General features: G+C 41.4%; 1 protein-coding gene across 1 annotated transcript; it reads right to left on the bottom strand.

The window, feature by feature from the left end:
• Positions 1-544: 544 nt before the first annotated feature.
• LOC147796381 (NACHT, LRR and PYD domains-containing protein 3-like) lies at positions 545-12,513 on the bottom strand. The gene is made up of 4 exons (XM_087147044.1): positions 12,350-12,513; positions 10,931-11,072; positions 9,535-9,792; positions 545-7,718 (listed from the first exon to the last, which is right to left on the bottom strand). Exons 2-4 carry the CDS (start codon positions 11,004-11,006, stop codon positions 5,341-5,343), a joined length of 2,712 nt encoding a protein of 903 aa, XP_087003170.1. The 5' UTR covers positions 11,007-11,072; positions 12,350-12,513; the 3' UTR covers positions 545-5,340.
• Positions 12,514-13,582: the final 1,069 nt, after the last annotated feature.

The raw sequence follows: 13,582 nt of genomic DNA, 5'->3' as shown, positions 1-13,582 counted from the left end.
TAAGTTTGAAGATTTGGAGTGGAGACGGTGTAACTTTATAGCAATGATGCATTTAACTGGACAATAAAGAACTTCACAAGAGGCTGTTTGTCTGAGGAGGAGGTTGATGGTCTCTGCACAAAACCTAGACGAAGCCGAAAGCTCCTCTGACATGAGGACACGTCCACACCTGCCTGGATGTCTTCATGGAATGTTTGAAAAGATAAACGATTGGCTTTTGGCCTTAAAATCAAACTGAATGAATGCCAAGTGAGAGTCATCATTGCAGGTGCGTTGTGAGAACTCTGAAGATCCGTCAAGTAATCAGAGTGGGTGAAAATGCCCAAAAAACTCCACAACATAGTGTTTACAAATCAGTTTGCTTTAAAATGTCAAGTGTCATTCGCCCTGTTACTCTGAATTTGCCAGGATGCGATGTTCTACTGTGACGCACCTTCATATCCTGTAAAACAGTGTCCTTGAGCCTGGCCGGATGTGCACTGAATGAATCGTGATGTATCTGAATTATCATATGTACCATTCGCAGTTATAGAAAAGTAATCACTTCGGTTAAAAAACATTTTATTTGATCACAAAAAATACAATAAAATAGAGAAACAAACAAGAAAAATGTAGTCAGTAGAGGAACAAGAAAACCAGACAAAAATGTAGGCTTTTCCGAAGGTGTCTGGACCTGTCAGTGCCATGCTGCAGTGAGATTAAATCTTACAGGCCCTCTCACTGTTTGTCTTTGGACAGGGGGGCATGTAAATGAGTGCCGCAATCTCACTCTGATCAAATCTGAATAAATACTCAAAACTAAACCGATAGCCAACAGTTCCTCTTGATCTGAGTTCATTTCACTTCACTTTCGTCATCTAGATGTTTCCTTGACGACAAATTTTCAAGCTTTGTGGAGCTTTTTTTTTGGGGGGGGGGTTCTGTACTTGTTTCAGCAAATGCATTAAGCTACGACGGCGGAATAAGAACATGTTGACCTCTGTCATTCCTTTGACTAGTGGATGTAATCGTACTGAAGGTGCCCATCCTAACACACGAATGTCATGAGCATCAACATGTTGGAGATAATACAAATCTTTGCATGCAACAAGTACAGGGAACTCATGAACAGCTCTTGTTTCTACTGTCCAGTTGTTTTCACTTCAGAAGCGTCCCCCATTTCCTCAGCTTTTTCCTTCGTTTTCATTTGTTATGATTTTGATAACTTATCGATTGTACTCTTGCTGTTGATGTGACAGAGTCTACATCACAGATTTCAACGTCGCACTCTATTTATCCTTAGCACTCTATTTTTCTGCCATTCCATACAAAGGTATTATTGTCAACAGGCATGACAGAAACAATAACACATTATAATTATACCACACACACATTCCCCCTACACAACTAATCATGTGTCAACATGCTTTAAGAAATAATATCAAACCAAACCCTGGCTTTATCAGTGCCCAATTAAGTACAAACTCAACATGAGGAGAGGAATTATTACTTGGGTCGGTGTTTTAATTGGGCACACAGTCATGAATCCCAGGCGAGGGGGGGAGAGTGTTTATTTATCCCCACACACACTTTTGGACCTGTGGGTTGGGCTACTGAATCATCCCGACCCCACTTTTGTGTGGTGAGAAAAAACTGAAAACAGATCATGAACAATTATGAAAGTCATAAAGATACATGTACGCTGTCCTGATGTCAGGGTCTGCATGTACATGTATGTAATACATACTCCAGATCTACATGTAAGTCATGAACTCTGCCTGCCATACAATGTCACACGCCATCAGCATCCAAACCCAGGTTTTTGAATTTCTAAGGTCAGGCAAGTCATCCCAACCTCAACCCCCCCCCCCAAAATTCAGGCACAAATTCACCAAGTCTTCACCTGCCATCAACAAAATCAATACAGATTAAACTATTCTTATCCACTACAATCATGCATTTCTGTTCTATAAAAAAACCCGGGGTTACATGTACGTTTTACAGTGCTGTTGAAAACCCAATAACCAAATACATGTACTCAAATCACTCTTTAGACATTAGATAGGGAGCAAACATTTATGTGCACATGTACATGTATGCATGTATTGATGCCAACAACAGATATATTCATCAGTTCTCTCAAGACCAATTCTTTGTTGGACTTCTCAGCAACGACTGAATGCACGGGTTATCTACCAGTGATCTAATAAAGCATTACATCATAGATGATGCCAAACTTCAAAATTCTATAAGGCAAGCTTCAAACAGTTTTGTAAACGTGTATTAGAAGTGAAGAGTGTGCAAAAAGAATGGTGGCTTTACACCGACAAACTGAAGATCAGACTAATGCCTGGTTTCTACAGGAACCTTATGAGAGAGATGAGAGAAATTTCAGCAATGCTTCTGTCTTCAAACAGCACAGCCTTTAAACATTATTATGTAGATGACATTTTGTTCTGTAAGCCGTTGATCCTGATGGATCTACATTAGGGGTATTCTCAGATATTTTGAGTTATCCCACCTTTGAGCTTTATTTCGGTTTACAAGTACACATTTTCAAGAGTACACCAAGCACGTGCACAATCAAGTTGGAGTTGTATGCCTTCATATTTGTGACCTATCATCCTCAAACCTGCAGCACCAGCAGGCACCGGTTACTTCACAACCCTGAAATTGTGGAACTTCCACTGTTCCAATTTTCATGGGAATTTCTGCAGACAGAATTTACATGTAACAACACTCTGAAGTGTAAAATAAAAGCTGAACAACATCATAAAAGCCAACTTCAGCTTGGTTTGGGGATGGAGGGTCACATTTTGCAAGTACGTCATTACAAAGTACACGTAATACAACAAACATGTACATTATTAAAAGTATAAACATGTATTACTCTTACGTTCTGCTTGTTTGTCGGTATGTAGCTGATTTCGTTCTTTGTTTCTTGGATTCTCTTGGACTTTTCTCAGCTATTCGTATGTCTCTGTTAAACTGTCTTATGTCATTTAGTCTGTTTTCACATAATTTCAATTCATGTATATAAACAGTAAACCTCGGGTAACATATTAACGTTTCCTTACATACCAATGTAGATGACAGAGAGTACCGAAGTGTGACGTCAATGTGAGCCAGGAAGTGCAATGCAAACGAATGGAGTACACGCCCCTGTTGGTTCACACGCTGGTTCTCTGGCTAATGCCTTTTACACACTAATTGTGGGCGTGACGTATTCACTACGGTACTCTATTTTGTCTGTCAACTATTGGCACTAATGGACATGTACATGTATTGCGTTTCCTCAGATAGCTTCTTGAGTTGACTAAAATCTTCTGTTCTCACACCTGCCTTCCTTTCAGTTTATGTACAGATTTAAAAGAATACTAATTACGCGTTTGTGAACAATGCATCGTTGTATGTATTTACATTTTGTATAAATACAGTAATACATTACATAAACAAAGTGTTCATTACTATCACATCATCATCATGTAGCATTATACAAATATAATAATTGTGTGAATTTTACAAATGGTTGAATCAAAGCTTATATAAAGAGTGTTCAAAAAGTCTTAAGTCTATGTCAAAAGTTGCCTTGAATCCATTGTCGATCAGTCAATGCACAGTACAACTGGTAAGAGGGAATTGTCCGTGTACAAATGTCAGGCAAGTCTGGAGGTGTTGATATGAAAGTTGTACGGTACATGAATGGAAAGAAGGAAAACTGGCAAGAAAGCCTCCAAACATATGCTGCTACAATGCATCTACACTGTTGACAAGATGGGCCGAGGTTGGATGGCGGGACAGTTGCACCACGGTACTGAACAGCCAAAGTCGAGAATTACTGTGCTGGTTGCCGGCAATATGACGGGCGCCAATAAGCTACCCACTTTTGTAATTGGCAAAAGTAAGAAGCCTAGAGCACTCAAGACGACAGAAGTTCCAGTTGACTCCGTGGCAAACAAAAAAGCCTGGATGATGAGAGATCTGTTTAAAGCCTGGCTGCGTAAGCTTGACAGAAAGATGTACCTTGAGGGATGGAAGCTAACCAAGGTTGTTGATAACTGCCCAGCGCATTCTCATGTAGACCTTGCGAACAATGAACTGGTCTTCCTGCCACCAAATACCACGAGACACACTCAACCCATGGATTCTGGCGTACAGGAAATATTTCTACCGACTGATCTCAGCAACAGGACATTTTGAGGCCATCGAGAATGATACTAGGACATTTTGGATGTCATCACACAGAAAAACAGCCAGAGACCATCGTGAACTGCTTCAAGAAGGCTGGATTTGTTAAGAATACAATATCTCCAGAAGAGAACTTCTAGTGTGCGATAACAGAGAATGGGCAGCTCAACAGCTGAGATGCCAAACACCGAATTCAGAAACATCTGGTTGAGACTGCGTGAATTTTTTGGTGATCTGCATGTATAGCAGTGTTGTAGGTCTCGAGACCAGGTCTCGGTCTGGAAAAAGTCTCGAGACCTTTTTTGTCTCAAGACCGAGAACTGGACTTTCAAGACTGAACAGGTATCAAGGGGGAGACCTGAGACTTTGACGTCCGAGACCAGCACTTTCGAGACCGAGACCAACCCTTGCACACTTCCACTGACAAAGACGTGGCCAGGGATTGATCAGCCTTTTGCACATGCGCATGTATTTCCAGATGAAATAAAGTCTACGTGCCCACGTGATCAGAGACTGGTTTTTTTAATTGGATAAGGTGGCTGGGTAACGAGTACACAAACAGCCACCAAAGTATCGGTACATGTAAAAGATATATTTGTTTACTGTCTCATGACTTATCTGCAATTTATTTTCTTCACATACTCTCTGCCATTCAACTGTTTGGATTACCTCATTTCACATGCAATTATAACAAATTTGTTGCTTATTTACCCTGTCTGATAACTACCGGGGGTGGGGTACTTTCTTGCTCCTCACTGTTTTATCTTTGTACTTTTTTCAAACAAATTTTCATGTCAGCTATCCTCCTGTTCATCTTTATTTCTGTTTTGAATTACATTTTTACGTCAAAATTTATCTCTAGCCGAAGCTGTTGACTACCGTTTATTGCATCAGTTAATCATTTATGATTTCACCTCTTTTTTTTTAAAATCCCTCAGTGACTGCCTTCATCCTATGTACATGTATACTGTCCTAGTGTTTGTCCAATTGTTAGTCTCTGTAATTGTTTCGGTTTGATTTTGTGAGGACATCTCCGTATAAGCCCTTGGCTTCAGAGGATGCCTCCATGGTTGATGTTTTGTTTCACTTTCCACAGAATATTGATGAAATTAATTCACAGACCAAATAGTACCATGCATGTATGTAAGACTCAACGTACTCATATCAATTCATTTAAATCAAGAAATGCATCTTGACGACCAGTCCATTCGCCTTGAGGTCACTCAGAGACTTTCTGATGTGTCTCTTATCTTCCCTGGTCAGCTTACAGCCATCAAGGTCCAGTTTCTGCAAGGCCTTGCAATCTTTCACATGCCTGCACAATAAAGCAGCTCTACCTGCCAGGTTATTCTCAGAGAGATTCAACGCCACCAGGTTAGGTAGAGCACCGGCCGACTCAGCAACATGTACCATGTCCTGTCCATTCAGTGAGCAGCTACTCAACTGCAATCTCTGCAGGGTTTTGAAGTTCCTCATGTGACTGCACCAGCATCGTGCTGTGCCACCCAGGTTATTACCAAACAGGTTCAATTCAACCAAGTTGGGAAGACTGCTGAGCAACTCGGCAACATGTACCATGTCCTGTCCATTCAATGAGCAGCTACTCAACTGCAACCTCTGCAGGGTTTTACACCACCTTACCTCCTTGCACCATAATTCTGCTGTACCAGTCAGGTTATTCCCGGAAAAATTCAATGTAACCAAGCTGGGAAGATCACTAATTGCCTCGGCAACGTGTACCACATCCTGTCCATCCAGTGAGCAACTTTTTAAGTCAAGCTGTTTCAGCGTCTTGAGAAGCTTCAACTGGGGGCACCATGAGAACGCTGTACAGCGCAGGTTGTTGTGAGAAAGCTCCAACGTAACCAGCTTGGTTAGGGTTCTGAGCGATACAGCAAGACATGACACACATTCACCAGTCAAGCACTCACAGAAGGTTGCGTGACGAAGATTTGTCATTGCACTCACGGAGAAGGCTAAACCTCTGATACATCTTGTTAAGTCACAGTGCGCAGTACTCAGCATCTTTACCTTTGCAAGGTAATCGCTGTCTCTGCCACCTGTCTGTTCTGCAATGCATTTCAAAAAGTATGCAACTGATGAGGAACTATCACTATCCAGTTCTGTGAGGAAAATGCTATCAGTAACAAATGAACTCACAAATTCCTTGGGAGGCAACATTCTGCACCGACCCTCGAAATAGCAATGAAGTGCCAACTGACCCCTCTTACTGTCGAACGATAAATCCTTCCAGCTCTCCAAAAATACCTTCAGTATCTCAAATGTACATGCCTCATTGTCACCACAACAAAAGCGCAGAAGGTACTCGAAACTCCCTTCGCCACTTGACATAATTTCATTCAAAGTCTGCCTGAATCTCTCTGTATCTAATTCTACCATTTCTTGCAAGTATGAGGCAGCACAGAATTCCTGGAATGTCTTATGTAAAAAGTGTATAATGCTATGAGGGATTAACCTCTTAAAGATTCTTGTTCTGGTCAAAATACCTGCCTTTAGGGCTATGTCAAGCACATGTGGCTCAAAGTCATGTTCTTCAAAGGACAACACCTGATGAGGAGAAAGCAGACCATACAAAGCAACCTTGCCAACTACAATCACAACTCTGGACAATTCTTCTTCTAAAAACCCTTTTCTCTGGCCAATGTATTCAAAGGCTCTGTGATAAAGCCCTGACATTGTTTCTGGGAGGGTGGAATCTTCTCTCCACAGTAAGCACATCAAAAGAAGCAGCATTGGACTCTCTGCCAAAGTAGACGGAAGGTTAGAGGATTGAATCCTTTCCAGAAGCCCCTCAGCTTTGTCAAGTTCATCAGAGTAAAATTTCTCCACATACTCTTTAATGCCTTCTTTATCAAACCCCTGCACCTGGACATGCGTGAACGGTTCTTGAACCAGTTCCTTTGCAACCAATCTGTAGAAGTGTGAGGGGCGGGTGCTGACAAGTACAGTGCAACCTCTACACAACTTTCTGCTCAGGATCTTCAGTATGGAACCGAATGAGGATTTACTCAGGGGGGTGGTTTTCATCTCATCAAAGCCATCCAACAGAATGAGGACTTGGCGTGAATTTCTTTGAATGTATGGCCACAGAAAAGCTTTTTCCACATCTGTGTTTTCAGCTAAGAGTTGTTCAAAAACTGCATCGGTAAGATCTGACCACTGCTCTAAGGAACGCATTTCCAAAAGGAAGACAAGGTTATACTTCTGTAGTACCTTCTCAGAGCCAACTGCCCAATCAAATGCTATCTTATTACAGAGAGTGGTTTTGCCACTGCCAGCCAATCCAGTTAATACATCTATTAAGATCTGTTCACCCTCTTCTGTTTTACGCAGGAAAATTTCCTTGTACGATATTGGTTTCCCCTCTAATATCAACTGTGATTTGGAATACATGTCTACGATGTGTTTTCTGTCATCACCAACCCATGGATCCAACTGTACACAGCTACCAATTGTCTTGTAGTATGATGCCAGTTTCTCTTTAAGTTTATTAGCAGCAGCTTGGGCTCGGACTTCAGGGGCTGTGTACTCTAGATGATAAAATATTGTGAAAACAGACACACGTTACTTTAACTTTCTTGACATCTGCTTGGGAGGTGTGTAAGACTGACATTTATGACAAAATCTTCATAACCAAGAATGTCAATGCAGTAGCAAAATTCTTCTGAGCATTTTCTAAAATTTCAATCACCTTTCATTGTAATTAACCACTTGCCGCAGGGTACTTTTAAAAATGCAGAGTACCGTACTCCCTAAGAGATGGAGGAACTGAGAACCAATACTATGCGAGTTAGTCCTTTTGCCTTAGGAAATATAATAATACTTCGTCTTCCTGAGAGGCAGAGTACCGTACTCCCTAAGAGATGGAGGAACTGAGAACCAATACTATGCGAGTTAGTCCTTTTGCCTTAGGAAATATAATAATACTTCGTCTTCCTGAGAGGCAGAGTACCGTACTCCCTAAGAGATGGAGGAACTGAGAACCAATACTATGCGAGTTAGTCCTTTTGCCTTAGGAAATATAATAATACTTCGTCTTCCTGAGAGGCAGAGTACCGTACTCCATAAGAGATGGAGGAACTGAGAACCAATACTATGCGAGTTAGTCCTTTTGCCTTAGGAAATATAATAATACTTCGTCTTCCTGAGAGGCAGAGTTCCGTACTCCCTAAGAGATGGAGGAACTGAGTACCTACACTATGCGAGTTAGTCCTTTTGCCTTAGGAAATATAATGATACTTATATTTCTCTTGAAAAATATAGTAAAAAAAAACAGCGGTCGATGATAACCATGAACCCATGACAATAGAGACAGATCACATACAGAGTAAGTCCGTATCCACTCATGTACGGCCGCACGATTGAGGCTCCCACTTGCGGATGCCATACTGGCTGGCCGCAGCACACACACACAACCGGCGGTGGTCATTTGGAAAATCATGGTGCACTTCATCACTCAGCGGTCAAATGTGCTCACACTCTAGGTCTTAATGTCGATCTTTCTAAGGTGTTTCGGACCCAAATATTCCAAAAGTGATACCTAGTTTCCTTGCATATGTACTGGAATGCCTCTACAATGCCACTCAAAAGAGTGCCTGTTTTTAGGGGATCAAAGCTTGCAGAAAAGGTCTTTTTTTCACAGAACTTTCAATGGGGAGTTCGACGAACTCAAACCCTATCCATTCGTGCAAAAACCGATGAAAACAGTGTGGTTCCTGCAGGGTAGACATCAATTTCACTGCATCGTGTCTTCGGAAAGTCTGGTGACCATGTTTTTGTACACACAACGCGTGCGCAGTAGCCCATTTCGGTCTACTACTGCATTCCTAAACACGACATCTAACATGTTTCGCTTCGAGCCTTTGCCGTCAACTCGGGATTTTCTGAATAATTTACCACGGTTATGCACGGGGCGGCAGGAAAAGCTGCACGCAGAAAAACATGAACAAATCAGTTTCATTAACGTCCTCTATGAACGTTACTCTGTTGTGTAGGGCGTAATTCACGAAACATGAAAAATACAGAAACTTATGGTACTCTTTCTACAACAGAAATTACTGTGCATTTGATGTTCTGCATGAGGTTTTATGCTGGGTATTGTGACTAAATTTCCAAGTTGGGAAGCGTATATGCACCAATATGCACATTATCTAAACCCCTGATCAAGTACTTCACTTTATAAATAAGCCATTTTTGAGAAAACTTCTTGAAAGAGGATAGTGACCAAATCTTCAGCATTTATTTGTTGAAAGAGGCTGATCTTTCTTGATTCTAAAAAAAAAATCTTGAACCAAATAAATTCTGAAGGAATACCTTCAGGATGTCAGTATAAACCTGTGTACTCACCGATCAGCTTATCAGCAACTTGGATGCTCCCGATCTCCTTCAATGCCTTGCAGAGAGCTTCTGCCTGATTGATGTCATCAGATTGCTTGTTTCTCCATGTGACCAGCATGCACCAAATGCGCTCTACAGCTTGCAAGTGATCAGCTTGAATAACCATAATTTCTGAAAAGCTGAAGCCAAGCCTTATAGCCAGTTCCTTCCATTCACTTCCACGAATCTGTTTAGATATCCTGTACAGACTGTCATCATCTAACTCTACTGTAATGAAAACAAACACAGAGATTTATTTAAACAGATTGAATCTAAACTGGAACGAAGACGTTGCATTTTTGCTGGCCCTGAACCATCAAATAGCCTTCACTACTGAGAAAGTGAAACTTTCAGCGAAATGATTCCTGTTATTTGAAGACATGTACGTGTACACAAGAAGTCTCAACAGCATTCATAATGTCAAGCCCATTTTCATATCTACGTAAAGAGACGAAGAAAACCTCACCTGACAAAATGTGGTATCGCTTCTAATGCAAACATGGATGCAGACAATCATGTTCACTATTACGAAGTGTCTGCATCGAGTCACCAGATTAGGCCCACACAAACACGCAGGCTGGTATGGTGGCTAAAGGGGTGGAGCAACCACCCCCAAAAGGCATTTCAAGAGAAATTTTTCAGACTTTCAGACAACATTTTATTCAAAATTTTCGATCTGAGCCATACTATTTGAATCTTGATATCTTGAATGCTGTCAGCAATCTTCCCAACAACCATACATGGAAACACGGCTTAAGGTGAGTTTTGGCTTACAAGAGCTAACAATAGACTGACCCAGTGAGCCCCGCCCACTGCAAACGTGGGCACTTCACACATGTTCCTTTCCGATGCCACACTACATGTTTTAGCTGCGCGCATTATATATGCGCACGAATGTGTGTCAGATTTTTTGTTCACGCATGTTGGACATAAATCATGACTGTGATTGGTCAGAAAAACAATGGGTTGGGGCTTAATGGATCGGTCTATTAAGATTTCATGTGGTGCTACAGATTTCAGTCATTAACAGTCACTGTGCATGTAACTCACACCTTAAACTTACAAGTATGTAACAGCCGTCCTTCATCGCCAAACATACTGACATTATATTTTCCACGCAAAAATGAAATGAAACTCAGAATACCAAATGTTTAAATTTGAAAGGCAACTATCATTTTTTTCAGACCAATCATGCATTAAGAAGCAAATACTAGATACAAGTATGTGGCTGACACGCTTGAGTTTGCTGGGCAAGTCAGGATAATTTCAAATGTGGAACACATGCTGCATTAACAGCCCGTGTGCGAGGACGTTCTTTTGAGAAATTGGACAGATGTACACCAACTTGCACCAGGATTCTGCTCACCTCCTGCTCCAACTTTGCTGGATGAACTCCTTCTCCTCTTTCTTATTCTGCTCTCCCAGTCATCTGAATCAGCCATTGCGTCAGGAGTTGAGACAGTGATTAGATCTTTTCTGCAGCCAAGAGCATGTGTGGGTTCCTTGAGCTGAAAGGACGTCGACAAACCAAAAAAATGATGAAAAACTTTGTGAAGTTACAAACTAAAAATGTACACACACAAGTATGCATGCATTCCTGAAGTCAATGTATTGTTAAACTGGGAGTTCTTTTTAACAGTGACTAAGCCCAGGTGAACCTGTGCATGTTCAATGTATGTTAAAACATGCACATTAGGCCAAGCAAAAAATACCTGTGTTTCCTTTACCCGACCCAACCTAGAAAACCATGCAGAACCTACGGTATATCTTTTTCGTCAACGAATCAATAAAATATAAAAACTTATGGTGCCTTGCCCCAAGCTCAATTTTGTGTACATCGTCCTGTCCATTGTACTGTAGTTTTCAATTTTTTTTGGCAAGAGATGGATGGCAATACAATAATCGTAGGCTTGATTAATTTGTGACAAATGTACAGTATTAATCGGACACTGACTCAGTACCTGTTACAAATATACCAGCCCCCCCACCCCAAGAATACAGACCATCATCTGACCCTAATTTTTGGGGTTATAAAATTTAGAGTAAAAAAAAAACATTTTACCCAACAAACAACACATATTTTATTTTTCAGTGTAAAAGAAAACGCAACTAATTTTTTGTCTGGCCTTATTTAACGAGGGGAAAAATACATGCCTGGCTGGTCTGAAATGTTTGCTTCAATACTGTCAAAATCTTCCCTTGGTCGACCAGACGTGGATGCAATGGAACCTTCGACCGCAAAAATGAACGCTGCTGTTTTCCTGCATAATTTCCCTCATAAACCAAAGAGGGGAGAGTTCATAAACAGACGCCAGTAATTATTCCCTACAGTGATCTATTCACCCTCAGAAAGAAAAACATGTCCAGACATGAAAGAAAAGTTCAATTCTGGAGGGTAAAAACCAAGTCATAATTTAGGGCCTAGGCCTACTTAGAAAACCATGAAAACACTTAGGCCTAAGCCTATTTTTCAGACCAGTCTATAAAGCCAGGATAGCGTAGGGTGTCAAGAGACGTCCGTACATGGAACTCTTTCCTGCTGTGTTCTCTTTTTTCTGATATGAAAGAGGACATTACCACCAACCTATCTACTTACTACGCTGGATAGCCTAGGCCGTGCTAGACCCTGAGTTGTTTCGAAAAGGTAGACTTTTCTGGCCCCTAGGCCTATTCTACAAACGCACAAACACTGGGGCCTGGGCCTACTAGGCAATAAAGAGTAAGCAAGACTGTCTTTGAATTACATTAAGGAGGATAAATTAGGAGAAAAACGCTACTTTCTTACCTTATTTCCGTCAACATATCGGTTGGAGCTTCCACACGTACAAATGGCGTAGGCTAGGCCAAGTATACATGTAAGCAGGTCGGGGACCAAACCACAATCTAGCGACGACGCCAGACTGTCGACTTTGCATACGCCGCTCGTTTGCGCAACGATGACGTAATTATTGAACTATTTTTAGATCACGTTTCGCAGATGATATCGATCTCTTTATCGGCCCAAAACTTCAAAACGAATTCCTCTGATCGATCAACTTTACAGGAAACATGCTACCCAAGATCTAAATGAAACTTTCCTTTCATTTGGTATCTATATTTAAAAGCGGATCAAGGAGATTTCTCGGTCAAATCTTGCATTGGATGTGGCAAAGTCGGTAGCCAGGCGAGTCCATGTTGCTATTAAAAATCTCCATCGATTCACCGTGGCAAATTTTATGTTTACCATGGTGATTTTCCAAAATAGCGATTGGTTACATTTTTGCCATATCGGATAACGGCAACGGCAGCAATGTTGGCCGCCGGAATTTCAAATCTTGTTATTTTCCCAAAATCGCGCGGAGAGTTACATCATTAACGTGATCTGTTAAAGATGACGTCATTGCCGCTTGAACTAGCGACATAAGCAGAAACTGAGGACGTCGCTAGATTGTGGTTTGGTCCCCGACCTGATAAGTGCTGACTCGACTGTGCACGTACATGTACATGCACGTCGCGATAGCGTACCTTGTATGGAACGCCAAAGATGCAAAAAACTTGGCGGCAACACATCGATCGTTCTTCTACATCAATCTATCGTTCCCCTGTATCGATCGATCGTTCCCCTACATCGACGAATTGATCTTTTTGATCGATGAAGAAAGAACGATGAAGCTACATCGATGCCAACATTACGAAATCTCTTCCAACACCAAATAATTCCCTGTAACCACAGCCCACCAGCACTCAGGCCATCCGTGTCAATCACCCCTAAGTCTGGTCCTGAGCCAATTGAGTTGTCAGATGAATGTTCAGTTGTGCATGTATCTAGTTTCCTTGTCATGAAACCACATATTTTCCATTTTCACCTGGACAGGATGCCACTTCATTATGGGCCACTCCCTAGCCACTATGGGCACCCCTTCTTACTCCTAATGATTCAAATTTTTCTGTCAGATGCTGCTCAAAAAGGCCACCCTCATGAAGCTGCCAAGGGAAATTAATCTTCATTTTTTTCTGAAAATTGCGTGACGCCCTCCTG

This window comes from Acanthaster planci, linkage group LG16 (genome assembly GCF_054643075.1).
Source record: "Acanthaster planci isolate LZ-2023a linkage group LG16, COTS_SCS, whole genome shotgun sequence".
Lineage (NCBI taxonomy): Eukaryota > Metazoa > Echinodermata > Asteroidea > Valvatida > Acanthasteridae > Acanthaster > Acanthaster planci.
Note: the sequence above shows the minus strand (reverse complement) of the source record. Positions and strands in the feature narration are given on the sequence as shown.

Excerpts from the sequence above, each read along its gene's own strand:
- LOC147796381 (XM_087147044.1), bottom strand. The coding sequence starts at position 11,006 with ATGGCTGATTCAGATGACTGGGAGAGCAGAATAAGAAAGAGGAGAAGG. Across the intron at positions 9,793-10,930 it reads CAGCAAAGTTGGAGCAGGAG|TAGAGTTAGATGATGACAGT; the intron begins GTGAGCAGAATC and ends TTTTCATTACAG. Across the intron at positions 7,719-9,534 it reads AGTTGCTGATAAGCTGATCG|AGTACACAGCCCCTGAAGTC; the intron begins GTGAGTACACAG and ends TTTATCATCTAG.